Source organism: Poecilia latipinna, unplaced genomic scaffold (assembly GCF_001443285.1).
Source record: "Poecilia latipinna isolate Pla-1442-1.1 unplaced genomic scaffold, P_latipinna-1.0 Scaffold509, whole genome shotgun sequence".
Lineage (NCBI taxonomy): Eukaryota > Metazoa > Chordata > Actinopteri > Cyprinodontiformes > Poeciliidae > Poecilia > Poecilia latipinna.
This window is the reverse complement of record NW_015113125.1, coordinates 257,571-285,445: the sequence shown is the minus strand read 5'-3', so window position 1 is coordinate 285,445 and position 27,875 is coordinate 257,571. Positions and strand designations below refer to the sequence as shown.

The window sequence follows — 27,875 nt, the reverse complement described above, 5'->3', positions numbered from 1 at the left end:
CAGTAACGAAGTACTTGTACTTCGTTACTTCCCACCACTGCTTATCGGGAATAAAAATCTGAAGATTGTAGACTGTATTTTTATGGAGTCCCAGTTACTATGACCGATGGATTCCGGTAAATACAAGATATTTATGTGAAGCTTCACCTTCTCTAAATATACAACCACAAGCCTCTGCATATGTTAGAATGGCCCAGTCAAAGTCAAGACATAAAGTTTGTCACAAGAATCTGTGGAAACGTTTAAAATAGCTGTCACAGAAGCTCCCGGTCCAGTCTGACTGAGTCTGAGCTAATTTGAACAGAAGAATGGGCATAAAATTAATTCCCTGGAATTTAAGGTCTTGAAGAAACATTTGTTGATATACTTTATTCAAACTGCGCACAGTTTGCACACGTGGAGCAAATGCTATCATACACAATTTGTCTTTTTTAAAAAAATTATTTGTTTGAAATCTTTTTAAAACCTAGTATTCTACTTTTAATAAAAATCTATCTTTGACTGCTACTGCACATATAACAACAAAATCCATCAAATTCTTGAATTATTTTTGAAAGAATATTTAAGAATATTTTTTTTATTTGATTGTGTTTTGTGTCTTTCAGTGTCTCACGTGGTAGTTGCTCCAACACTAGGAGACGTCCCTGGTCAGACTTTGTGTCCTCACTGTCAGCAAACTGTGATCACCCAGACAGAGTACATGCCAGGACTGTTGACCTGGGCTATTTGTGGAGGATTGACCATCCTGGGGTAAAAACCTGCTCATTATTCAGTATCTTGGAACTTAAATTTCTTTTAAAAATAAATACAAATAACCACATTTGCCTAGAATCTGACAGAATTTCTAATTTTTCCACACATAGATGCTGGCTTTGCTGTTGTATCCCGTTCTGCCTCGACTCCTGTAAAGATGTGGAGCATCGTTGTCCAAACTGCCAACAGATCCTCTACATATACAAACGGATGTGAAATCACAAAAAGAAAAAAAAAAGAATAAAGAAAAAATCACTGCAATTCTCTTTCTTTACTTTATAAATAATAATAATAAAATATATGTTAAGTTCAAAGAGATACAAATTGCACTGGGATATGTATATGTGATGAGGTATTTTAAAAGAAGTTAGGATCACTCAATCAATGGAAATGTTGCTTTTAATTCTTCAATAAAAGAATTGTTTTCTTTCATTTTGGCTGTCACCTATTTTGTTCAGGATATTAGTGTCGCATTTTGTTATATGCTTCATACAGATTTTCTAAAATTAAAACAAAAGACAATTTGTTATTTTTAATTTTTTTTAAGTTGTCTAGTAGCTCTAACAACAAAGATGACTGTTCTATTTTTTTGTACTTGAACACACATAATTTTGATACCTGTTCATTAAGGTGGTTGAAAAAAAGTAAAACTATTAATATAATATAATATAATATAATATAATATAATATAATATAATATAATATAATATAATATAATATAATATAATATAATGAAATAAATGTCACCATTATAAACAGTATAAAACTAACACAGTTTTATGCTGTGTTTCTTTAAAAAACAGCATTTCAAAAACAATGCCATGCTTGCAGTCAAACATAGTGGTGGTAGTATGATGATATGGGCCTGCCTTCCAGCTAAAAGACCTGCATGATTTGCTGCGTTGTGTAATAACCATAAATTTTGCTCTCTTCCAAAAAATCCTGATGGAGACTACCAGATCTGGATGGAATAAGAACAAACAATGAACAGAGGGAGAAGTGAAGCTTAAGCTCATGTACTCTGACAGAACAATGATCAAAAACACACCATGAACTAAAGCAGGGTGACTTCAAGCTTTTGGAATCAGTCTCCCAAAGTGAGAACCGGTCTGTTGAATAATTGGCAAAACTCAGACAGTCAGTGCCAGCAAACCAAGGCTACTGATCTCCTTGTGCTTTTTATCTGTTTTTATTTATGCTCTGTATTAGACAGAGTTAAACTCCAGCACAAGAAAGATGATTTATCAGAGTTGTTCTTCAAAACTGTTGTTTTTTTTTTGCACAAATTTTTATATTACCACATTATACTTATACATTTCTTACAATCTTCTTTCCACTATTTTTCATAACTAGGATTTTTTTCCTGTGCGGCATAATTAGCCATACTGTATAGTCTCTCTTATTTTTATTGATAGTTGTATGTATCTGTGCGTTCGCCTGGAACTGCTGATGACACACAAAGGGTCAATGAAGGATAATTTTATATTATCCTATTCTAAGAGATGAAATATCTATTGTTCAACATGCCATGCTATCTAATCTGGTGAGTAATAATAGAACATAGCTTGAGTTACAGGTTTCTGTAATGCTTTGATTGTATTAGAACCTTCCATATGTTTCGAATCTATGAGCAAAAAGTAAAAATAAATAAATAAAAAAATAAAGAAAAATAATGGTAATACTTTTTTACTTTAAAAAAAAGGTATTGACGAAGTATGAGCACAACAGTTTGTCACAGCAAATGGTCTACGTTTGTAGCATGATGTGACGTCATCACGTGATCCAGTCAACGACTCAGCTGTTGGACGGTGGGTTCAAAGATCGTTGGATATGTTGTAAATTCAGACCTTCGCACGTGAACATACAATCTCAAATTAGGTATGTCATCTCTCTAATTACAACCGTATTGCACAAATAATAATAATAATAAAAAATAAACCAAAAAGAAAATAAATACATGAAAAAGATAAAGTTATATATATTTTTCGGTATAAACGACTTTTAGAAAATCGTTTATACCGATTTATAAATGACTAATGGGGATTTGTATTTGTGCTTTTCGGCGAATGAAAAACAATTTTGTGTCTGAACGCTAAACGTTGTGGTGTTTATCTAAGGATGGAAGGAATTGGAAGCCCAAACTTTCGGAGAGCACTTGAAGGGAGCACGAGACGAGCTTGGAATAAATAGGAAGATATCCACGTAGCTTATATATCCGTACGCCGTTACAAATGTGTCCGTTTATTTAACGAAAACGTATTTTAATTTAGGGGATATATGCGTTCATAGTGGCGGGGTAACGCGGACAAAACCCCACACCGGCCGGTCCTTTTTGCTGTAAGGGAAAAGGACTAAAAATGGAGCTGGAAGACGGAGTTGTGTACCAGGACGACCCGGGGACATCTGCGATGATGTCGGAGCGGGTCTCGGGCCTGGCCAGCTCCATCTACCGCGAGTTCGAGAGGCTCATCGGCAAGTACGACGAGGACGTGGTGAAGGAGCTGATGCCGCTGGTCGTGGCCGTACTGGAGAACCTGGACTCGGTGTTCGCGGAGAACCAGGAGCACGAAGTGGAGCTGGAGCTGCTGAAGGAGGACAACGAGCAGCTCATCACCCAGTACGAGCGGGAGAAAGCGCTGAGGAAACATGCGGAGGAGGTGGGCTGAAAGGGAGACGGGGGACGAAACAAACAAACAAACAAACAAAAAAAGCAACAAGCTGTTGTCTTTTTGGAGGTTAGCGAGAGCCGCCTGAGGTGCATTCTCCTCCCAGCATCCCTGAGTGGTGAATCCACGTGGCGTGGCAGCATCCACGGAGCTCACTGAGGATGTAAACAAGACTAACAGCAGACCCAGTAGTTATAGTCGACGTGTTTTCTGGTGAAGGAGTCAGTGCAATAATACAGTAGTCACTATGTAGTACATCAGCACATCCAAAAAAGCAATGTAGGCTCAGCCTCCTATCAGACGTACATTTGTAATATTCGATCTTGGTCATTGCATCAGATAGTGAAGTCACGTCTGAGTCCTGTGGGGACCAGAATGAAGGAGCAGGTGACGTGACTCAGCGATTTGGGCCCCTCACTCTCCTTCATTTGTGCATGTCTAAATGCCTGAAACAGATAGGCATAAACAACATGCAGCTGTTGATATAAATTTGCCTTAACCATCATCATTTATATTAGGTAGATTTTTAAATGGTTAAGAAACAAAAGGAAGGCATTTATTGCTAGTATAATTAACACAAAGCTGAAGTACTTTCAGCTGGAGTAAGGATAAAATGATAGTAACTGTGTAGTTTTTCCACTTTTGAGCATTATATATGTGTAAGTTCTGCTTTCAGGATGATGGAAGTAAATACAATGAAACCTTTATTGTTTATGTATTCTTAAATTTAAATAAATAATAATAATAAAAAGAATTCAGAATGTAAAATATAAGACTGAATTGTAAACAATAACTGGCTACACTTCAGTCATAAGTGGAACACCATAGAAAAAAATGCCGTTTTAATTAATGTACTAAAAAATGCCCACATACTTAGAAACATTCCCTAAAATTAGTAATATGAAATATAGTGGTATAGAAAAGCTGGAAAATGCTAAAACACAATGCAAATGTTCACACATTTTTGCCTGCCTCTATTTCATCTTTTTCTAACGTCAGTTCACACTAATATATGAACAAATATGCATTTATTTTATCTGAGTAGTTCTATTTTCAAGAATTATGGGGGAAAAAAATAGTCACGAAAAGGTTCAAATCTGTTTGTTATGTTCTGAAAACGTTGCGTTTTATAACTTGTCAACTCTTACATGACATGAGAGATTGCGACTACCGGTCAAACCAAAACAACCGTAAACATCCTATTATTTATTAGCGTTGTACAACCACTTATCTTTACAACAAACTACCAGGAGAATATAGGGAATTACTTTATATCGTAGGCTGTCAAAACAGGGACAAAACTCCTGTTGAAGGCAACTCAAGACAACAAAAGTCGGATACAAAATGACCAAAACAAAGAAGGTATGAAGCTGCAGTGGAGGCAGTTAACTGTGGTTCAGCTTTAACCTGCTTAACAAAGTATTATTTCAGATTGTCAGTTCATGATTATTGTTATGTTTTTATTGGTTAGGTCAGTTACAAAAATCCTCCCAGCCTCACGCTTTCCTTTCTCCAGCAGTGGTTGCAAGCTATATTTTTATTGTTTTTTTTATTATTGTACTATTACATTATTAAGAGCTGATGAAGCTTGAAATCGATGATCCCTGCTTGCGGTTTTTGAGTGAAGCAGTAAAATGCTGCTTCTTCAACTGCTTGTTCCACAAAGTGTGATGCTTTTTATCATCTTTGAGCATCCATCATGCAAACCTCTATTTTATAATCTCTGTCTTTTCTCTTCCATCATGCTAATTTACAAGCTTTAGTAGAAACATCACAGATAAGCAATCACATTCCTTTTTAGGGATTTGGAAAGCTCATTGAAGGCTGCTGTAATAAAGCCTATATGTAAAACAAAACAAAACAAAAAAAAAAGTGAAGTAGCCTATGCATTTTAAAAGGTAAAGCTCCTTTCACAGCACATTTGCATGGTAAACGTGCGTTTTCTTCATCTGTTTTAAATATTTTCATTCCCAACTTGTGCTCGTGTTTGTTTGTGGTGTCTGCAGTGTGCCACAGTGTTGTATAAACGTCGATGTGATGCGAGTCGGAGCGTCTGCCACAGTTTGTGTCTTTGGCCCACGGCTCTGCCACAGTGGGGAAGCTGTCCCAGAATGCAACACAGAAGCAGGGAGACAGGAGACACAAACACACACAGACAGTAAATTCAGTCCAAACACAAATGGTTTAAAATCATAAAAAAAGATGTTTGTTTGATTATTAATGGCAATTTTTTTTTCTTAATATCTCTGTGGAAGAGTGAAGGGACACATCCAGCCTCCTGGTTACTTCCAGGTCATGTGATCCTTTGTCAAATTAGAAACATCTTCCAGCCTCCATTTTCTGTTTCTTTTCCTATTGTCTTACTGTTTTGGTTTTAAGCCTCAGCAGACAAGAGCCCAAGTGCACTAGAAGAAGGATGCTGCTTCCAGATGAACCTAATTTTATTTATTTATTTACTTTTTATTTACTGAATTCATGGCTTGTAGTGAAGTGAGAAAGTAAGCTTCCACAAACTGGCCTTTACAGCAGGATTAGCTTTTATCTGACGCTATTCTCATGTTATTAAAAGACGCAGAGATAAAATTAAATTATGGAAATTGATTACTAGATGAAAGTAATTGGTTTTGTGTACGTTCAGGGATCTATCCAGCAGAACGAATAATGTATCCCAGTTCGTAACTTTGTCATTGAATCAGCAGTAAGATTATGGATTTGATTTTCCTTCCAAGTTAGCTTTAGTAACTCTTCAAGACCAGAGGGTTGCTTTTATTGATAATACAACATTTTTACTTTAGATATGTAATGAACACATTTATTTTTAAAGCAATTGACATTTAATGAAGGTATTGTTTTAACTTTGCATTCATTCTAAGTGCAAGGCTGTTTCAGTATTTGTTTTTCAAAGCAAAGGAAGAGCTGTGTGCCAACAGGAAGCAGGAGAGCGACATCAGGGTCTTGGCTTGCTTGGCTGGACAGGAAGTGGACGTATGCAGACCTATTTTCCCATCAGGGAGCCCGCCCAGAGGGGACCAGAAAAAACTGAAACATCTTATCTATAATTCAGACATTTCTAAATCATTTAGCATAAAACAGTTAATGGTTCCTTATAATCCTGTGGCAACCCTGGGTATCAGTGGCGTTGCTACTGAAAAGCAAAACAAAGCAAGGCCTTTACTCGTTTCAAATTGTGAACGCTAGACAAGATTTTTGTTGACTTTTCATACAAACTGAAATGAATTCCAGTTTGTATGACTGAGCCTTCTGCGTTTGTCTGTGTTTGTTTCAAGTAGAAGTTCATTGAATTTGAAGACACTCATGAGCAGGAGAAGAAGGACCTGCAGAACCATGTGGACCGGATGGAGTCTCATTCACGGCAACTGGAACTCAAAATCAAGAACTATGCAGACCAGAGTAAGCTCTCACAGACAAAAACACTGATTCTCATGGCAGGGGTGGGCGATATGGACTCAGAATTTTATCGCAAGATATTGTGATAACTATAAAGAAATACAGGGTTTGAAAAATCTTCCCATTTGAAGTAGGCTTCTTAAAAACGCTACATACTTTAAAAAAAAGGTGTGGTTTTATATCACTAAAATGCACACAGCAACTGCATTTAATGATGTTTTTGAAATTACTATTTATTAATGCTTCGAAATGAAAAAGTGGACAAAATAGCAAAAATAACACTTCTGGAGATACTTTCATTTTTTTCTCTTATTTAACATTAATTGAAATTTATCATGACACTAACAAATCAAAATTCTTATCATGATAAGAAATTTTTCACAATAATTGATAAACGATACGATAAATGCCATAATTGCTATTAATGTTTTCATTGTTATGTTGAGTCTGAAATTGTGTGGAACTTAACACTAAAAATATGTTGAAAACCTAAACGTCGGTCCATATAAATTTGGTCAGGAGGACTTGCCTGCATTAGGATATAAAGCCAAAATACCCCATACATACTTTTCAGATCTGTCTTTGTGCTGGGAAATAGTAATGAGATTATGGGATTTGTGTCATTTCCTATAATACTGCCGTGCATTAGCACTCATCTCACTGGATTAAACGACTGAGAAGAATTTGGCTAATACTTTCTGTCTTGGTGGAAAAATTTGGATTTGCAGTCGGAGTTGTGCACAAAGCAGCAGAGCTGGTTGAAGTGAGTCATTCACTTAGAGCTTGGAAAAGGATAGATGCTCATTTATTCCCCCACGTCCTTGTATTCATGTGTCTCTTTGACTCACTGAGCGCTAAAATACATGTGGCCCTTTCAGTGAACACGCAGTTTGATCGGTCAGGAGTTGGAGCTAAATCACCGCCACTCCCTGTGGTAAATCATTCATCCATTCCTGCATGTTGAAGTGCTTGATCTGATTGCTTTTAGAGTCACTGTGCAGTCGATACGGTAATAGTCAGTGGAGGATTAAACACAATCTCAATGTGCCAGAGAACTGCCCAGACTCATTGCAGTGGTCTTATTGTTAAGACCACTGCAATCTGTGACCTTTAGCTCCTTAGCAGCGATCTCTTGAGCAGGAAGAATGTTCTCATGCCAAGCAGTTTTTTTAGATGGGCGACATTATAGCATTTTCCTAATATTCCTAAGCACAGTTATCTCTTGCCCAGTGAACACTGGAGATCGGCACCGCAAGCAGAAGCAAATGTCAGTAATCAGATTTTTATTTTTATTTTCATGCCAAAAATGTTTTCATTGTTCTTAAGCCCAACTAAACAGGTGCTATAATCAAAGCTATACATGATCCAATGGAAAGTGCAATGTAGCATCACCAGAACGTTTTTTTTTACATCAATTTGTCATATTCTCACTCAGGAAGTTGCGCAACCCATCTCTGGTCACTTCCATATTCGTTTCTTGAGATTTGATGAGTCAAACCAGCTAAATAAAATCCCTCCGTTTGTGTCAAAATCTGCACTCAAGTGAGACATCATCCGGCAACATGGTTACATCTGGAGCAGCTGTTATGGATAGTACTCAGGCTTTCCTCTGTAAATCTTTCTGCAGCAGCTCACAGCACGGTTTAGTCTAGAGCTGGTTCACTGACAAGGGATTATGTCTTTTTGCCATTTTGTGCATTGACCCAACACCGAAACCCTGTTGGTTGATATTATTCCCTCTGCTTCCTGTAAGGTTAGCCTGGATGAGTGAAAAGTATTTATAAACTTGAATTTATAACATAGGGCATTACACATTTAAGTCAACAATCATGTACAGGCTTTAAAAATCATTAGTTATTTTTGTGTTGGTTTGGCCTTTCACATATTTTGGTATCCCATGTATTTCTGGCATCTTTACATGTTTAAAAATGTCCATATGAAACTGAAAAGTGTTTCCGTCTTATTCAGTCAGCAGGTTAGAAGAGCGAGAGCTGGAACTGAAGAAGGAATACAACTCTCTGCATCAGCGGCACTCCGAGGTACAGAGAAAGAAAGAGGAGAGAAGGGAATATTATAAAGTAAATTACCAATATTCTCTGAGTATTTTGCCTTTACGTCTGCAGATGATCCATAATTACATGGAGCATGTGGAGAGGATCAAACTGCAGCAAATAAATGAAACATCAGAGTCGACGACTGGTGGCCGGGTCAGGTGAGGCGAAGTTGCGTTGCGATAGATGGACAGGAACTTGTTCACATTTAATCAGTCTCGTTTCTTTTGTCTGGGGACTTGCTACTTGTGATCTCAAGCCATTGTTTGAAACATCTCTTTAGGAGAGAGCGGCCTCTTTCTTTAGGGATTTTCCCCTCGTCTGGCGGAGCGTCTGTGATAATCCCAGATTCCCACACCAGAGTGGAGACGCCAGGCACAGACGGCTGGAGGTTTACCGACTCAGCTCAGCTGTGCTCCAACACTAGTCTGAAGGTGGGTGTCTTGGCCGGTCATCCCTGGATTATTTTAGTGAGATTCGTCCATCAGAGAGTAGTTTCAAGTCTTATCCAGCTACATCAGGCTTCTGATACAGAAAGACATTTGGGAAAGGCTTTCTGTCATGCAGGAACCTTTGTCTTCACATGTCAGGTTCTGAGCTCCGTGGCGTCTCAAACTAGTCCATTGGTTGTCATTCTGAATTAGAAACATTATGAAAAACAAGCTGACATCTTCTCACATTAAAACATAAGTATACAAAAGTGATTAAACTATTTAACCACATGTATTGTCTGTTCCAGGTTTTTCTACTGAAGCATTTTGACCTATTATCTTGGGCTCAGATCCACTAAAAAATAAGAGTGTCTTTGATTGGGGTTGTGTGTGTGTTTTAGTTGGTCTCTGACAAGGCCACCTCTGTTGTCAGACTCTCCTCTAACCACTGATGAATATGCAAGCTGCCTCTCCCTTAGTGGCCAGCGGAGATAATTAAATGTGTCACTTAAATGTTTATTGTTATTACCTTTTTCACTACAGTTGGATTCTACTAATAATTTACAGTTCTGTGAAAAAGTGCTTTGTCCCCTTTACAGATGTGTTACCATTTTTTTCTTGTCGCATTTAAAGGGCAGTATTATGTCAAGTCAACTTTTCGGAGCTTTACATCATGTTTTGATGTTATTTATCATCATAAACACACCTGGAGTGTTTCCTTGATTCTTTCATACATGTTTGAGAAATCCTTGAATCTCCCGTAGCAACCATTCAGCTGTACAAAATGGTTGGAAGGACCGAGCGTCCACTTTTCCAAGTTTCCGAGTTTCGGATTGCTGACTTTCCAAAAACACAGTTTGTATAGTTTCTTCCCTTAATAAATGAAACTTTAATTTAAATACAGAATTCTGTAATTACTTAGTAATAGTTGTCTGATTATAAAATTAGTTTGATGATTCAAAACATTCCAGTTTGACAAAGAAGCAAACTGGAGTCTGTAATAGCTGAGCAGATTGTTTTCCACAACATTGTGTGTTGCGAGGTTTTAATTGATGTATATCTAGAAACTGGGATTAATTTTAAGCGTTAAGTTTCTTTTTTGTTTCAATAACACAGTAATATTAGAACACATATTTTTCCTCAGTATGTTAGAGTGTGTGGCAGTTCGGACCAGGAGCGCGGCAGCATTATTTCATCACTTCGCAGTTTTCTTTTATTTTTAACTGTTGTTAAAAATGGGACATTAGCGCTGCAGAGCAAAGCATGATGGGAGCGATGCTGATGCATGGTCCATATCCAGTCACATAGAGAGAAAGCTGCAATCCGATTGGCTGTTATATAATCGCAGGAGGTTAATTGTAAAAGCTTGGGACTTTTTTTTAACATGAGTAGCTTTTTTTATGAACAATGGCTTTTTTGTTTTAACAGTGAGGTCATATTTATTTATAGCTCAGAGTTTTCCTGCAGCCTAAAGATAGATTTAATTAAATGCATGTAGCTGCATGTTAGTCATTGTCTGCAATATCATTTATTTTGATAAAACCATTTCATTGCATCTAAAAATTGCATATTTACAGTATTATTTTTTTTAAATAGTACTTTTGCAGCAATTAAATATCTCTCCTTAATGCTAATAGTGATTCAGCAAGTGATTGACTGAAGTGCTAACTTACTAACAACTCTATCTTGCCTGTGAAGCTTTGATGCAAAATAATGTTTTTTTCCAGAGGTAATCATGGTTGACAAATGGAGAATGGTTTCAAGCACTGTTTCCTTTTAAAGCAAGCATCCTGCAGCTGTTCTGTCCTCATTAACACTTTCCTGTGAGCTAACAATAAGGTCATTGAAAAGAAGCCAGCAGGTCACTCCAAGGCAGAGCTATAACACAGTTCAAATGAGATTTTAGTCAATTAAAGCTGCAAAATATATCAAATTTAATCTCTCAGTACATATGATAGTGCAGTTACAACTTTATGGTTGTATTTGAGGTTCTCTCCATTTATACTTTTAATGCTAATGGTTTTCTGACATGGATTAAGACACTGAAGCTTATAGAGTGGTGAGGACATGAGAAGAAAGGATGAGAATAAATGTGAAATGTTGGTTAATCAGAATATTTAGACATAATATTCTGATTGCAGGTTTAATTTTGTGCAATCCTGAAATTTATTTTTGAACACTCCCTCATTTCAATCAAGATTTGAAGCAAATTCCCGCCATAAAAAAGCTAAAGTGGTAGAGTTTTGGCAACATCTGCAGAGGTTAGAGTGTTTAGTTCATTCCACTTCATAAATATCTTAACCTTCCTCAAATAAAATGATTATGCATTATTTTGAATATAATACGTATCATTTTTCAGTTCTCTGGTTTCAGAGACTGGACAAAATTGTTGCAAGTAAGAATTACAGTAACTTGATGACGACAAAGTTTTAATTGTGGGCTGGAAATCATTTTTATTAGATTTATTTGTGTTTCAAATGCTGTTTTCTCTTTTTATATTTAGCTAATTTAAATAATTTGTGGTTCTTTATTTGCGGTAATATGCTGAGGTAAAATGAGAGGCGAGCTGAGTAAAGACGTTTCAGTTGAACAGTCATTGGTAGCTGAACTATACAAACACAGCTATTAAATGAAAGTGAAAGATACTTTTACGACACAAACAGCCTCAACAATCTGTTGTAAAAAACCAAAAAAAGTACTAGTGTTTTTGTTGTCTCGTTGTTTCGCCCTTTTAATTTTTAAGCTAAATTTGATTTCTTGAGATCATCTCAAAACACTCAGCCTCCCCTGAGCCAAACAGTGAGAACCACTAATAGTTTTCCACATAGGCTCACAGGCTTTCCATTCACTTCACCGTCATGCACACTTTTCAGTGTCTGCATTTCTGCTGAACTGCTTCTGCACATGCAAGCTTCATTCTTACTCTCCCCCCCTTACCCCACTCCTGCAAGCAGTTGGACTTTGTCGACCCTCAAAAGGAAAAGGAGGGTAAGAGTGCGCAGGACCCTGCTTGGGGAAAATCACTGGCAGACGACTGCAAGGTAGTTGGACGAGTGTCTGTGCCGGCCGGCCGGCACTCTGACTGCCGACGCCACAGTTTGTTGTTTGCATGCGTGTCTGCTGTAGTTTCATCTTTTTCCAAAGAGTTGCATCACTTAGAGAACCTCACAAGACCCCCTGTGCTGTGCAGCGCCACATGCAACCATGCCTCTGTCTGAAGGCAAAGCCAACGTGCACAAATGGGAACTGCTTAATTATTTATGTGTTAACGCCAACAACAGCCTGGTTGCATCTGGCCTCTTTTTATTTCAATTAAAAAGGCGTGAGTTTTGAATTTTGGCTGCTTTCTGCTTGTGCTTCATTCGTGTTCATTAACCATCATGCCACTGTACAGTAACAAACCTTTAAAGCCTGCTCTCTGTCTTCCAAATGCTGTAGTTTTGTACCAGGTTTCTTCTGAAGCAGCTTTTAGTTTATGATCCTCTGTGGATTAATGTCGTGTAGATTCATCCTGCTGTGTAAATCCCTTCTGTGTAGCTGTTTGTGGATGTTGTGTTAAGCCCTCCACAGTCTGTAGTGGTGTGTCGACTTTGTATTTTATCTGTTTGTTCTGTTTGTGTTGTGATTTGAATCTGCCCTTTCACTTTATAATATTTTGGCTTAATTTGCCATTTCATTTAGATCCTTTAACATTTTCTCTTTCTAACTAATTGCCTATTCCGTAAAAGGATGAACTGTCAAACATCACTGGCTCCAAACTGGCAACACCGATGTCGACCACGCTCGCAGACATAGAGAGAGAAGATGGGGACAGTAAGAGTACAGAGGTGCAGGTTGCACCAGGAACCAGATCCATATCAGTCGGTACGTTCTTACATCCAGTGCCTCATTCAGTTGTTGTTTAACTTCAAAGTATTTTATTCAGATTTGATCTGATTTGCCAACGAGATGGGGAGCCAAAACTAAATCCGCTGCAAACCGATGCATGTTTTTTACATGCAAAACTTTGAGAAAGGTGGTTTGAGTTTCAATTCTGCTAATTAATATTCTGCAGAAGCACCTTTTGTTGCAATTACAGCTGAGTGTGGTAAAGCGAGTCTTTCCCAGCAAGTCTCTGCACGTCTTTGACAAACATTTTCTCCACTCTTCTTAAAATCTAGCTCAAGCTCACTCACATTGAATGGAAATCATATGTTTGCAGTTAAATTTAGGTTTGGGCTTTGACTGGGCCATTGTAATATATGAATACACTTTAATCTTCCCCATTCAATTGTGACTGTATTTGGAAGCTGTGGGTTTAGTTTTACACAGATAGACTCTGTAAAAACATCAGATTAAATTGGGCTCAGCTCTCTTTTAAGATTTTATTTTTAAAAAAACTTGTTGAACATTATGTATATTCAGCTGAAAATAGATGCTGCTTTTCTAGGTAGTTGACCATTTTTTATTACTTTAGGTTTTCTCGTTCATGTACAATGACGCATATTTAAACTGCATATATAAAAATATTTTTCTTTACTGCCACCTATAAACTTTTTAGTGTTCAACAAGACGTGTTCTCTTGCTTCTCTTAGTTGTGTTTGCTCTCTTTCCTGTGTAGGTTTGCCAGACAATGAGGAAAACTCAGAGGTGCAGGACATTATTGAGTCCACACCAGAGCTGGACATGGATCTGATTGCATACAAACCCTGCAGGTAGAGCAACAGGCGCTCAGGTTTGCATCAAGTTTTCTCTGTGTTCTAAAACAGAGTTTTCTCATTACGGCTACTCTCCCAGCACTCCCACGAAAGGTATCGAAAACCTGGCGTTTGACCGAAACACAGACTCCCTGTTTGAGGAGCTGTCGTCTGCTGGCACGGGGCTCATAGGGGACGTGGATGAAGGGGCCGACCTGCTGGGTGAGTTAAAACTACGTTTGAACAGAAGCCATTCCTGGGGGATATTCCAACTGATTTGTAAGGAAAAAGCTGCTATGAGATGCTTGGATTTGAAAGTGATTGCTTTTTATCCTGTAATATTTACAACATTTGTCTAATGAAGCTTCATTTTCAGTTTTTGGATGCCATGTTAAACACTACAGCATGGTCAAAGAAAAAATATAAACAGCATTCACATTTTGTGTGTTTTCTGAGTCGTCAAGATAAAATGTTTCACACTGTTCTATTTTTTTTTTTTTGTCTTTCACACATTTTAAGAAGGGAAGGTGAACTGTGGGTCCTGGATTTTTACTCTTTACCATCACAATGAGTGACTTTGATCTATTTTTAACTTTGCCATGTAGTTCATAACAGTTATATATATATATATACTTGGCACTAACATTATATTATTGCTATTGTTAACCTGTTTAACTTTACTGCCAGCTGCAGAGCTTAAGGAAATTATTTATACCTTGAACCTTTTGTCACTTTACAACCACAAACTTCTGTGTTTCCTTTTCTTTGTTCTAGACCAAATGAAAGCAGTGACAAACTGTAAAATGGGAGGGAAATGAAAAAAAAAAAAAAGTTATATCATTTTTAATTAAAATAAACTTCTGGAAAGTGTGGCCTGTACATGCATTCAGCCCAATCTACTCTGATACCTAGAATCAATCTAGTTATTGAATTGGGTCTGCCTGCTTATAATTTGATTTATGATTATTATCAATCCATCCTGGATTTTGTGATTGTTTTTGTTATTTGTTGTAATCAAAATCACTGATTTTGTGGAGTCAGAATGACTCATTTCTTTGTGTTGGTCTGTGACAAGAAATAACAATATATACAAATATTGGTTTCCACGTTTTGTGACAAAATGAGGCATAAATATTTCTGCAAATTACTATAAATACTAGTTGTCCTAACTGGTATATTATAAAATAAACCACCAGCAGCAGCATAATATTGTTAATAGAGGCCAGTTTCACCTGCTCCACACTTCTGTTCCCCACTGTGTGCTTTGGTCCAGCTGTTATATACTCTCCCAGCCCTGTATCCATGGTAACATCACCTCTCTCTCTCCTGTATCCCATTCTCTGGCTTTTATCCATAATCCCAGTGGAGTACTCTGGTGTGTATAATCTCAACCTTTTCCTCTGATTTACAGTTTTCTGTCATGCCCCCTTGACTTCTACTCTTTAGTCACCGTCTTTCATATGCACCATTGTTATACCTCAAACCTTCATTTTCATTATGTCAGTAAAACACGGTTTATTCTTCGGCTTTTTTTTTTTTTTTACAAGGTTTCCTGCATGAACGATGAAGTTGAATCCTTTCTTTTTTCAGCGGTAGCCGTATATTTTTAGCCTCGTGTTTTTATTCCTGACTTCTGATGCTTTAATAATCAAATGTAACCAGCCTGAGAGATTTGGCAGCAGCTCTTCCTTTATGGTTCATGGAGTCTGCTGCTACATATTTATCTCTGGCTCCTTCATCATTTTGGTCATTTCACTGTCTCATGCTTTTCTCCATTTCTCTATCTCTCTCTTTCTCTCTTTCTTACTCTTCTGCCTGGCTCGGATTGCATGGTTTTCTCAGACCTTAGTTTGATTGGTAAGACTTCACCTGCTCTATCCATTTCTCCCCGGTCAGTCATGTGACCTGTGCTGTGCTGCTGTGCGTCATTGTTGTTTTGTGAATGTAGTAGGTATCCCAGTAGAGGTTTTCTGTGTTTAATATTAGATTACATTTTGTAGTTGTAGTGCTAAAATATTAGATCTTTAGATTCATGTTCATTTTTTAAAGCAGATTTAATGTCTCCTGAAACATGAGTATTGCTCTCTCTCTCTTCTGTTCAGGAATGGGTCGCGAAGTCGAGAATCTAATCCAAGAAAATTCACAGCTGCTTGAGACAAAGTCAGTATGCAAAAACACAAGAGTGTTTGAATATACTTAAGTTTACCTGTGCAATAACTTCATTTTGACTGTCTCTTATTTTTCCAGGAATGCTCTGAATGTGGTTAATAAAGACTTGATCCTGAAAGTGGATGAGTTGACCTGTGAGAAAGAGGTGCTGCAGGGAGAGATGGAGGCTTTGGTGCTGGCAAAAAACAAGATGGAGGAGAAAAACAGAGAGTTGGAGGATGAACTGAAAAAGTAAGATGTAACACGTTGGACACTTATATAACTCCCAGATCTGTTATGTCTCCAATTAATATATTCAGGAACTTTGAACTGTATCCCTACATTTCTGCCAAGATTTGAAGTACGGGGTAAGTTTATCAAATATTGTTGTCTAACAATTATTTGACCCCTTAAGGGCAGAGAAAATAATTCCCAGACATCAGTTGATGTTGTAATATGAAAATAAACATAAAGATGTATTGGTCATATCATTGCAAAGTCATGACGCAGCAGAACGCTGTGAATTTCACCCATGGATCTCAGTGAAACTAGACATGAAGGACATACAAAATGACTCATATGCTTCAAAAATATAGCAGGACTTGATGTCCTAACCTCCCTTTCCCCTTGTTTTTCTCACCTTTACACAAACATCTCACGTTATTCTGCGGTAGCATACGAGGCAACAATGTGACAGGAAAGCCACAGTTGCACAAAAACTTTAGAGACTTGACTCTACTTTGCTTTAGAATCTGACCAATGTCAACCAAACGTTGGTCTCTCGTCTCATCTCGCTCTGCTGCTGCAGCTGAAGGGATTTGTTTTGTCTCAGCTGATTTAAGCTGAATAAATTTGCTTCAATTTCTTTGTTGTTATTGTACGTTAAATAAATAATGTTTCTCTGCTGGTGCACTGAAAAACATGACAGATTTTATTAAACCAAAAAAATACGTGAAGACAATATGAGGATAGCATATCACCCATGAAGACCTATGAAGACTATGCATTAGTCATAGTCTTTGTTGTGATTTAGATATTAGCCTATGACAACAGTGTTAGTTTTTGATCGTAGCTCTTTAGAACTACAAACTAATAAACAGCTAAATATTTCTGGTACATCCAGTTAAGTGCAGTAATTGATCTTTTCCAGAGTGCGACAGGAGATAGAGGAAGTGAAGCAGAAAAGCAAAGATGAAGAAGATGTGAGTATCTTTTGCTTTCATCTGCACTGCAGACGTTTCCTGCTTTTATCCTAAAACTAAAGACTGCATTTCTGTGTTGCCTTGCCACAGAGTGAGGTACCAACAGCTCAGAGGAAGCGCTTCACCAGGGTGGAGATGGCCAGAGTGTTGATGGAGAGGAATCAGTACAAGGAGCGGCTGATGGAGCTCCAGGAAGCTGTGAGGTGGACGGAGATGATCAGGTCACTAAAATAACTGCATGTGCTTTCAATTGCGCGTCTGTAGACTTCAGCCAACACGACAGTCATAATAATGTCTTCTCCTGCAGGGCTTCAAGAGAAAATCCGGCTCTATCGGAAAAAAAGAAATCGAGCATCTGGCAGTTGTGAGTCCTTCTAAACGTGCTTCATTACATACTTTCCTCACGACTTTACTCAGAAAACCAAGTTTTTCTTCAAGCTAACTTTTCTTTAAAACCCATAAATCTGCTCTTTTCTTTTCTGGATTTGGTTTTGAATGGACAGCATTAGGTAAAGAGGATTTGACCTTATTGAACCTTGTTAAACTTCCCTCTGACAAAGAACTGTTCCTAAGTTTTAAATGTATCTTCATCCAAAGCCGTTGCACTGATTGGTTGCTGATGTTACTAACTTCTTAGAGAACGACTCTCCTTGTGTTCCTGGATCTTTCTTGTCTCCTGCTTGCTTTGTGCCTTTTGATGTTTTTTTCTATTCTGTCTGCTCACAGAAAGCTGCAGGTAGACCACATATGCAAATGCTTCTCGCTTAAAATCCCCGTTCATGACTCCATAATAAGAACATTTCTGCTCTATATATAGATCTTTTTAAAGAGATAATTAGATGTATTATTTAGTATTAAGAGGAGTAGTTCAGTAAGGACCCAAACATCTTCAGCAGATATGTTTGATGCTTTATTTTATTTAATTAGAGTTAAAATCAGAATGTGACTTAATGCACAGTCAGTTACATCTGATGTGTTTAAATTAGATTTCTTTTTTAAACAGTCAATGATCCAAATTTGGAAATCACCATTATTTGGTCGTTTTGTTGTTAGCTGCACTGTATGCAGATATAGAAAGTGTTACACTAAAACTCCTAGCATGCTTCCTTGTTTGTCGTGGTACAGCAAATGTTGGTGCTCCTCTACTGTCTGGTCGGTGACCACCCTGCCTTGCTCTTCCCCTGCACTCCTTGTTTGCTTTGTGTCCCTCTCGGCTTTCTGTAACCTCACCCCCCTGCAGCTTCAGCAGACTGTTTAGCTCCTCCTCCAGCTCCTCGGCCATGAAGACCGTCGAGGATCCGTCCAAATTAAAGTACAACTCCCCAGGGAGCCTGGTGAAGAGGAGCAGCACCTTTTCACAGTTCCCCACTGAGAAGTCCAAGATATTCGACTTCATGAATGAAGGGTGAGTGGCGAAACGACACGGAATACGCGTGAATACGGCGCGCCTGCTGGCTCACGACGTTTCTCTACGCTTACGTAGAACGGAGCAGTGCAGCTCACCCTCGCACAAGGAGAAGAAGAAAGCCCAGTACCGGCAGGTTAAGGCCCACATGCAGAAAGAGGACGGCCGGGTCACTGTGCACGGATGGAGCCTGCCGAGCAAACACAAGGTGAGAAATGTTTTTTTTTTTTTTAAACAGATTTGTGACGGTATAATCGCAATGCGCACTACTGAGATTTTATTTTAGATTGTTTCAGTAAGCAAAATATCAAGAAGAAGAAAACGGATATATAGTTTAACTTAAGTTTGTTTCAGATGTAAATCTGAAAAGTGTGGTGTGGATCTGTACTTAGCTCCTCTGGGTTAATACTTTGCACAATCGCTCAAAATATGTCAGATTGGATGAATCTGTGAACATCGCTTTTTTTTAAAGTTTTCCACTGATTCCCAGTTGGATATTGAAAAATCTGAAAAAATTATAATTTGCTGCCTTGTGCTGCTGTTTCGAACTTAAAGGTCCTAGTAAAATAGGTGAGAAATTGTGGGTATAAAATGATAAAATGTGAAAATGTTCAAGTATGAATCCTGTTCAAGGCAGTGTTGACACAAGTAAGACTGATTGTCATCCATTTTGTTTCATCTCACCTTTTTGTATCTCTTTAAAATGTTTTCATCTCATTGCCTTAATTTTTGATCCATGTTCTGAATTTTAACATTAGCTTCTTGCGTTGATTATCAGAGGAGGCATATTTTATATGCTTTCTTATGTATTTATTTTTGTCTAATTGCTCTTCCACGATGTTTGGTTTCTTCTACATGGTTTTGTTTCTCCAGGTTGCAAATGGAGGGCAGATGGAAAACAAAATGAACTTACCGGTCCCAGTCTACCTGCGACCTCTGGACCAGAAAGATGCTTCTATGAAGGTAAACAAGTGAAGAGTTTTGAAAACACACAAACTAAAGCAGCAAATTGTAAGACTTTTCATGTGTAATTTTTTTTTTTTTCTGAAAATATATTTTTAACTAACTTTCTCTGTTCGTCAGCTGTGGTGCGCGGCAGGGGTCAACCTGTCTGGGGGTCGGATGGTTTCCTCCTTAGAGGCGTCGAAGCAGATAAAGGGTTCCCAGAGCAGCCTGGACCAGCTGGAGCAAGAGAACAAGGTGAGGAGTTCATAGAAGTGATGTTTAAATGAGAGACGAGTGTCGGTTTATCTTTATTTGGTTGCGTTGGAAAGCAGGAGAAAGGGGAGAAGGAGCTGATCGTCCAGGACGAGATGTCCAGTCGTGTGTGGGTGTGCATGAGCACCAGTTCCTCCACTAAAGTCATGGTAGTGGACGCCACCCAGCCCACTGAGCTGCTCGACAGCTTCTACGCCTGCAACACCCATGTGGTCTGCATCGCTAGCGTGCCTGGTAGGCGAAAGGCTCACACTTCATATTCCGTTTGATTTGGCACATATTTTAAATAGTTTAGAAAAACAATCTTGTGTGTTGCTTTCAGGTGTGTTGGATTCAGATTACCCTGCGGGGGAGGAGGTCCCCCAGGACCCAGAGGCCAGTCAGGCGGACGGGGTGTCGCTGGCCGGCAGCGTGGCCAGTGTGGGCTCTACGGGCAGCGATGGGACGGCGGCAGCTGAAGGCGTCACCGCCGTTCCTCAGACGGCGAGCTCAGGTGTCAATGAGCAGCCAGCGGAGTACAGCGCCACTTCAGGCTCAGGTAGCTGTACATCTTAAAGGGACATGAACATAGCGTACCTATGCACAGCCAAAAAAAAAAAAAAGAAAAAACAACTTTTAAAACACTTAGTTTCAGTGGATGTGACATCTTTAGATTCAGTATAATTTAGTTTGATTGCTTCCAACAATGTGCTGTGACATAATAGCATCGCTATTTCAACACTTGTGTCGTATAAATCTCTAGACATCAGTCTTTGAGTTTGAAATACTAACATTTAACTCTCTTCCCTCAGTTGAATTGTCCAGAGAGACAAGTCCAACAGAGGACGGGGTCCCGACTGCCGAAGAGGCAACAGAAGCGACGGAGGCCAACGCCGGTGTTGGTGAGGAAGGAGAGGAGGATCAGGGAGCAGATCCAAACCAGCCGAGGATTTACACAGAACACGTGTTTACGGACCCTCTGGGGGTGGGGCCCGCTGACTCCTGTCCTGCTGAAGAACAGAGGTGAGAATGATCAGCTCTGAAAAGGACGGGACTTGAGACAGAGGGTACAGCAATGGGATTTACTCTGATAGCATTTATTGGTAAATTATTATGTCTGAGACACTTGCTGATTTCTTTCCCTTCAGAGGTTCTGGGCAGGACGGAGAGCCTTCACTGCCAGAAGTCATGGAAACGTCCGATAGTGAAGTCCTGAGGATGAGCAGCGCTCTTCCAACCATGTGGCTGGGAGCTCAGAACGGATGGTGAGCACAGGAGCCTACAGCAGAGGGCGCTGTTTGTTTGGCTAATATGAAAAGGCAGCGCCTCCGTTAATGAGAAAGTTTGTTGAAAGGAAGTTAAGACACCTTCATAATAAATGCAGATTTGTTTACTGTTGTTATTTATGACCTAAATTATTTGTTTTTCTTTCAAAAGCCACTACTAAAGTCTTACATTCATCTCTCTGTTCCTCCTGAAGCCTGTATGTCCACTCGTCTGTGGCACGATGGAGAAAGTGTCTTCATGCCATCAAGCTCAAAGACTCCATCCTCGGCATTGTGTAAGTACAGCGTCAGAACCACCCACAGTTATTGGCACCTCGCTGTACCAATCAAGTAATCAATCAATCAGTTAATTCACTCAATGCTTCCTCTTACAACACTTACTATGCACGAGTGAAAAGGGAGCAGGAAGAAGAAAAAGCATTCTGTGAAATGAGTCTTTCACTGAACTTGTGTACTAGCATATAAAAAAAAAAACTGTATTTAATATCGGTACATTTATTAAATGCTGAACAACATTAAAAACGTTTTGTTTTTTCCTAGTGATGTGACACTCACTAGCAGCACATATTTTTTTTCCTTCTTTGAAATGTGATCAAGTTATGGTGGAATTTTTTTTTTTATCAATATTGATACTGTAGTTAAATATTAACTTTTTTTAAGGCTTTATTCCAGAAGTGCCAATAATTCTGGAGAATACACCAACATACAAGAGATCTCTCTAAATTATATGATTTCCTTTTCGCAGGCATGTTAAAGGGAGGGTGCTGGTAGCTTTGGCTGATGGGACATTAGCAATTTTCCACAGAGGAACCAGTAAGTGTGTGACATGCAGCGTCTGAAGAGTTAACATTAGTTTTATCTTTAGATCATGTAGAATTGATTTCTTTTACAATTTTCTTTGCTAAAACTTCAAATTCTCATGATGACGATTCTGTTTTTTGTTTTTTTTACTCTATTTTTATTTCCAGATGGTCAGTGGGATCTGACCAACTACCACCTGTTGGATTTGGGGCGGCCTCATCACTCTATCCGCTGCATGACGGTAGTCCATGACAAGGTGTGGTGCGGCTACAGAAATAAGATCTACGTCATCCAGCCCAAAGCCATGAGGATAGAGGTACCCCAGTTCTATGAACCCTGTTAGCAAGAGGTATGTAATGCTTGACATTCATCATTGCTCTTTATTTTTTTTTTAAATTTCAGAAATCTTTTGACGCTCATCCTCGAAAAGAGAGTCAGGTGCGCCAACTGGCCTGGGTTGGAGACGGCATCTGGGTGTCCATCCGCCTGGATTCAACGCTGCGCTTGTTTCACGCCCACACCTACCAGCACCTGCAAGACGTGGACATCGAGCCTTACGTCAGCAAAATGCTGGGTATGAATGTTGTTTACGACCGAGATTCGTTACATAAAACCATATAAAAGTTGTCTGAGATCTTGGTTTTATCGCTCTGGAACACGGTTATTACAGTTTTACCACCCGTGAGTCCTGAACTCGCTTCTCTCTGCTTCTTCTCACTTCCATTCCAGGTACCGGTAAACTGGGCTTCTCTTTTGTAAGAATCACGGCTCTGGTGGTTTCCTGCAACCGACTGTGGGTGGGAACAGGAAATGGAGTCATCATCTCCATCCCGTTATCTGACGGTACCACAAGCATTCATAACAACGTCACCCAAAGATGTAGAGCATTGAATTAGAGCAAAACCATTTGCATCCAGAACCAAAATTGCCTGACTTTGCCAAATTGTTAAGCTAACCCTAAAATGTTTACTCTCAGTTTTGATACGACTCATTGATGATTTGACTTGGTATATTTCAGTGCGGTTCCGGTTCATAATTTGCAGGCAGAACTTCAAATAAAAGTTGTTTGAGCATCTTATCTATTAAGAAGCAGCGTTTTAGTTGCTCTCTCTCACACCTACTGGGGATATTTAAGCAGTTCTTAGAGAGTGAATCACATATAGAAGGCAAAATAATTTACGTACTTATTGTAAAAAAAAACTATTTGGTATTCAGGTAAAATGTATGTTCCTTAATGCAAAAACACACCTGTTGTTCTGCAAGCGAGCCACATAAAAATATGCTGTAATTTTTAAAATCTGCTCTAAAAAAGCAGTAATATAATCATACAGGATATAAACAATGTGTATCAAGAGTTGAGCTCCTTTAGACCAGGATACCAACATGTTTTCTCCTTCCGTTCCTGCTTTTCCAGCCACTCGATATATTCTACTTTCCTGCCTCTCACATATATTTAATCTAAAACAAGGTCAGACAGTGCAGAAATGATTGCAATCCTGGCCACAATTAGAAAGAAAACTTTCATTGCCATGGACACTGCTCTCTGAATGGCTGGATTTTTGTCATGTTTACTTCAACAAGGCCCTTTTATTAGCCCTTTTTTTTTTTCAAAATACACACATTTTGTGCATCTGCAGGTTTTATTAACATCTTCCTCTCTTCCCTCTTCAGCTAATAAGACCACAGGTATAGTGCCAAATCGCCCTGGCAGCGCTGTCCGGGTTTACAGTGATGACTGCTCAGAAGGCGCTGTGCCGTGCAGCTTCGTGCCGTACTGCTCCATGGCCCACGCCCAGCTCTGCTTCCATGGACATCGGGATGCGGTGAAGTTCTTTGTCACAGTTCAAGGTGAGAGTCGAGGGCTGATGAGGCAAATGTTGGTAAGAAAAGGCAGACTGTAATGTCAGGCGCGAATATTTGTATTATAACATCTTCTTTCTTTTACGCTTATTCTTTGTTCTCTTCTTTCCGTCTTTCCTTTCATGTCCTCTAAGGCACTTTGGATTACCTTGTGTATGAATAGTGCTACATAAATAAGTAATAAACTTGCTTTGCCTTATAAGCGATGACGTAAAACAGCTGTGTTTGCTTTGTAAAACAAACATAAAAACTAAATTTTACTAAGTATTTTCTGCCTAGTTTCAAGTGCAAATAAGTTGAAATAAAACTAACTTTAAAATAAGTTTTCTGCAAGATAAATGAGTTTGTTCAAAGTAAATAATTTCTTAATATTGGTGAAAAAGTACTAGTTCCAGTGGCAGATTAATTCACTCACAAGTTGGGAAAAATTTATTGTTATAAGTGAATTATTGACTTAAAACAAGCTCCCACTCCTACATAAAGCTGAAAACGTACTTGTTAGTTGTCTTATTTCAAGTTTACTAAGATTTTCATTAGTTTTAGTGATGTTACATTTTCCAGCTGAAATTTAGGTGAGAAATGTTGCTTTGACCAGGATAACATAGTAATTAGCCAAAGAAAAAAAATGAGAAGATTTATTTGTAGAGCTGCAGTTTTAATGTAATGTAAGGGATTAGTTTTGTAATTGTGCATGCAAGAAATAAAATCTGTACAAAAAGTCTTTCTGTTTTTTTTAAAATAATAATAATAATAATAATAATTATTATTATTATTATTATTTGGCTTTCTGTCCCAGGTCAAGCGATGCCACCTCCAGGCTGTGCAGATTCAGGTTCTGATGATCCTCCGTCTGAATCCTCAGACACGGCAACATCTGAGCCCAAAACGTTCCTGGTCATGAGCGGAGGAGAAGGTTACATTGATTTTAGAATCGGTGAGTCCAACACGCTGCAGACACAGCGGCTCCTAAATCTCTGCAAAGCTCTACCGTAATGCCCGGTGCTTCTCTGGTGAATTGTCCAGTATTATGTCTCATTAAATGTCGAAAATGTTTTTAAATGATTTGTCATTCACTCATTTATTTAACATCACCACATCCAAGCATTTTACCAGGGTGTGTTTTGCATTTTTGTACACAGTGAAGAAACACATTTCAAGTAAAAACACTACAGCTGATGTCCCGCCTGTTTACCGTGACAAAACATTGTTTATCTGACTCATCTTCTTCCTCCGCAGGCGATGAAGGCAGCGAGCTGGACGATTTGTCCGAGCAGGCCGGCACCCAGCCAGTGGCGCCCGCCAAGGCCGAGCGAAGCCACCTCATCGTCTGGCAGGTCGCGACCCCTCACGACTGAAAAACATCGCAGACCGCTGCATCAGCCGCGGGGCCGTCCAGCGAGCCCGCATGTCCTGCTTCGAGTTTTTCCACTATCCTCTCTGCCTGACTAGACGACTTCTTTGTAAAGAAAACAAAACAATTACAAAAAAAAGGAAAAAATACTAATTATTTTTATTCAGTGTTTTGTACCATTTTATTCCTCATAAATTTGAAACATGTAAGCTCATGCTTATGTTAACCCGTGGAAACTGTCCAAATGCCCCCTGCTGCAGGTATAGAAGAAGAAAAAGAAGAAGAAGAAGATCGCACTACAGCATGATTGGAATGATCATGTTAATGTTTACCTAAAAGGATTCATCTATGAAAGATTAAAGGGATATTTTCGTAGTTTTCTGCATTGTCAGAGTAAAACGTAATGGGATAAAACATTGTTTCAGAGACCAGTTTACTATTTAAATTCTAAAATCCAGGTTGTCACAAGAAAAAAAACCCCGACATCCGTGCACTTTGGTGAGGTTTTCCTGTGAATAGAAGAACCCGGTTAGCATTAGTTAGCATGAGGAAGTCCTGTGTCCTCACTAAAATCTGTTTGCCCATGTTAGAGTTAAACTTCCGTCCCGTTGGTGAAAAGAAATCAAAAAATAAATAAATGGCTGCCGGTGCCATCAGCTCAGTGCTTCCTGTTTGCGTCAGCTCATTGGCACTTTAAAATGTTAAATGTAAGTCACCTACAGTCTGGAAGAATACGAGTGTAAGTAATGTAATTTACCGCGTCTTAATTTTGTGAAGGGAAAAGAAAAAAACAAAAACGTTTAAATGTTTTCTTTTTTTCAGGGACGTCACAGTAACCAAATGATTGAAGAAGAAGAAGGGACATTTTTATTTGTGACTCGAGGGATTTATGAGTTAATAGGTGGTTTTAAGTTTTATTGGTGTGACCACACACTAGAATCTCCCCGTCCATCTCTTTTGTTTTTTTTATTTGTTCCTGTATTGGAGGTCTTAAAGGCAATTTTCATACATTTATTGCTTTTTTTGTGTTACTTTTGGAAGACACATCCATAAAGAGTGCTTTTAAAGACTGACTGTAACATGATAGCAGGATGGCTCTACGAATGCAGATGTTTTAATTTGTTTTTATATCAACAGAGCTGGGAAAAGTCTGACACCAAGTCCACTTCATAGCAGTAACTTTATATTGTGCGTGTGTGCCATTCCAGTATTTATTTTCTCCTCTGTTAAGGAGCCCGTTTGGACTCAGAATGTAACTTTCTACATGAACAAAATATCATAGGAGGCTATTGGGAACAAAATAGTCCAATGAGTTTACATGATTGTTAATAATGGTTAAATAAATTAGATTAATGCAAGCAAGTGTGTGTTTGTGTTGTTTTGAATTAAACAGCTACCATCTGGGAAATCTTCACTTAAATCTGCCACATTGGATGTGAGTTTGGATTGAGATTTTATGCTGGTAGATTTGTGCTAAATTGTCCCTTCTTTTTAAAAAAAATGCTCTTAAGCTCTTACAACTTTGCTTGAACAATGGTTCCCCCTATGGAAGGTAGATATTCCCCCCTTATGCTTTCCTTTTTTTTGTTGCTTTTGTGTAATATGTGAATGTTTCAAATCATTAGGCAAACTATGATTTCATTTTATTTTTTAGAAAAATGTATATCCGAACCAACCTGGCTAATATAAAAAAGTCATTGCTCTGTGCTTAACTTATGAGAATCACAAATGTGATTATTAACCAGATTTTGGGGTTCAGTTTCTTGATCCCCAGCCAGGTTTTATTGATGCTAAACCTGTAAATCCAAGTTACTTAAATGGAACCTGTTTAATTGCATGAAGTAATCTAAGAAAAACCCGAACAGATCAACAGATCATGCTTCTATTTTTGGAACTGTTAGAATAAATGGGATAGGAAGTCTATGACATAAAGCCTATAAAGGTTAACTAAACCATTTTTTTTCAGATTTTGCACCGTAAATGAACCACAGTGAGAGCCATTATGCACAATAGAAAAAAATGACTCCATAACCACAGCTATGAGTCCTCCGGGATGTTGGAAAAGAACACAAAACAACATCTACATCAAATACACTGCTGCTCCAGGACATGAATGACCAACTGTAATTGATGGAAACATGAATTATGCGGCCTCATAAAGAATAAGGGGATAGAAAGAGTACCATTTAAAGTTCATCAGAATATTTAACTTCTTGCAAACAGCCCATAACATCCTGCTTCCCAGGAGTATAAACATGATGCGACACAAAGGCCTAAGTGTCTTAGCCCATCTTCAAAATGGGAAAGACAAAAGAACACGTGATTAAAGTAAAACTTTTTTAGTCAAAGGGAATAAAGAAAAAGAATAGCCAGCTCCCACCCTGAGGAAGGAGAGAGAAAAAAAAAATCTACAAAACTCTAAAATAAACCTGCAGCAAATTTTTACATGTCAAATTATGCTTCTGCAAAAAAAAAAAAAACATGTTTTCACAATTTTAAACATCTTTTTTTCAGATATGCCATTAAATGTGGAGGACCCTGAGTGCCGTTTAAAAACTATAACATGATTTCATCCACAGGGGGGCGGTATAAGCTTAGCTATTTTTTCCAAGACAGCATGCATTGTTTCCAAATGACTTG

At 38.5% G+C, this 27,875-nt stretch overlaps 2 protein-coding genes across 10 annotated transcripts in view; both read left to right on the top strand.

Moving 5' to 3' along the window:
- Positions 1–1,185, top strand: part of LOC106952360 (lipopolysaccharide-induced tumor necrosis factor-alpha factor homolog) — an 11,056-nt gene extending 9,871 nt beyond the window's left edge. Inside the window, exons 4-5 of the mRNA XM_015040419.1 lie at positions 606–750; positions 864–1,185. Coding sequence (XP_014895905.1) covers positions 606–750; positions 864–969 — 251 coding nt within the window. The 3' untranslated portion in view covers positions 970–1,185. The remainder of the gene's footprint in view (positions 1–605; positions 751–863) is intronic.
- A 1,715-nt stretch (positions 1,186–2,900) lies between these two features.
- spag9a (sperm associated antigen 9a) lies at positions 2,901–26,591 on the top strand. 9 transcript variants are annotated; one of them, XM_015040411.1, is made up of 32 exons: positions 2,901–3,410; positions 6,710–6,830; positions 8,796–8,866; positions 8,951–9,039; positions 9,162–9,312; positions 12,264–12,350; positions 13,038–13,173; positions 13,910–14,003; positions 14,086–14,207; positions 15,349–15,360; positions 15,828–15,842; positions 16,088–16,145; positions 16,233–16,385; positions 17,284–17,335; positions 17,426–17,556; positions 17,643–17,699; positions 18,576–18,740; positions 18,819–18,948; positions 19,614–19,703; positions 19,824–19,940; positions 20,015–20,192; positions 20,281–20,496; positions 20,750–20,960; positions 21,086–21,202; positions 21,418–21,498; positions 21,969–22,036; positions 22,192–22,340; positions 22,427–22,598; positions 22,754–22,867; positions 23,696–23,872; positions 24,681–24,818; positions 25,121–26,591. In XM_015040411.1, the coding sequence occupies exons 1-32, from the start codon at positions 3,111–3,113 to the stop codon at positions 25,237–25,239; spliced, it is 3,891 nt and encodes a 1,296-aa protein (XP_014895897.1). In that variant the 5' UTR covers positions 2,901–3,110; the 3' UTR covers positions 25,240–26,591. The 9 variants fall into 9 exon arrangements, with proteins under 9 accessions (XP_014895897.1, XP_014895898.1, XP_014895896.1 ...); XM_015040412.1 differs by having other exon boundaries at positions 12,261–12,350; positions 20,018–20,192; XM_015040410.1 differs by having other exon boundaries at positions 12,261–12,350.
- Positions 26,592–27,875: the final 1,284 nt, after the last annotated feature.

Coding starts and splice junctions, on each gene's coding strand:
- spag9a (XM_015040410.1), top strand. CDS start 3,111: ATGGAGCTGGAAGACGGAGTTGTGTACCAGGACGACCCGGGGACATCT. Junction 17,557..17,642: donor AGGTGGACGGAGATGATCAG/GTCACTAAAATA, acceptor CTTCTCCTGCAG/GGCTTCAAGAGAAAATCCGG. Junction 22,341..22,426: donor CCAAAGCCATGAGGATAGAG/GTACCCCAGTTC, acceptor TTTAAATTTCAG/AAATCTTTTGACGCTCATCC.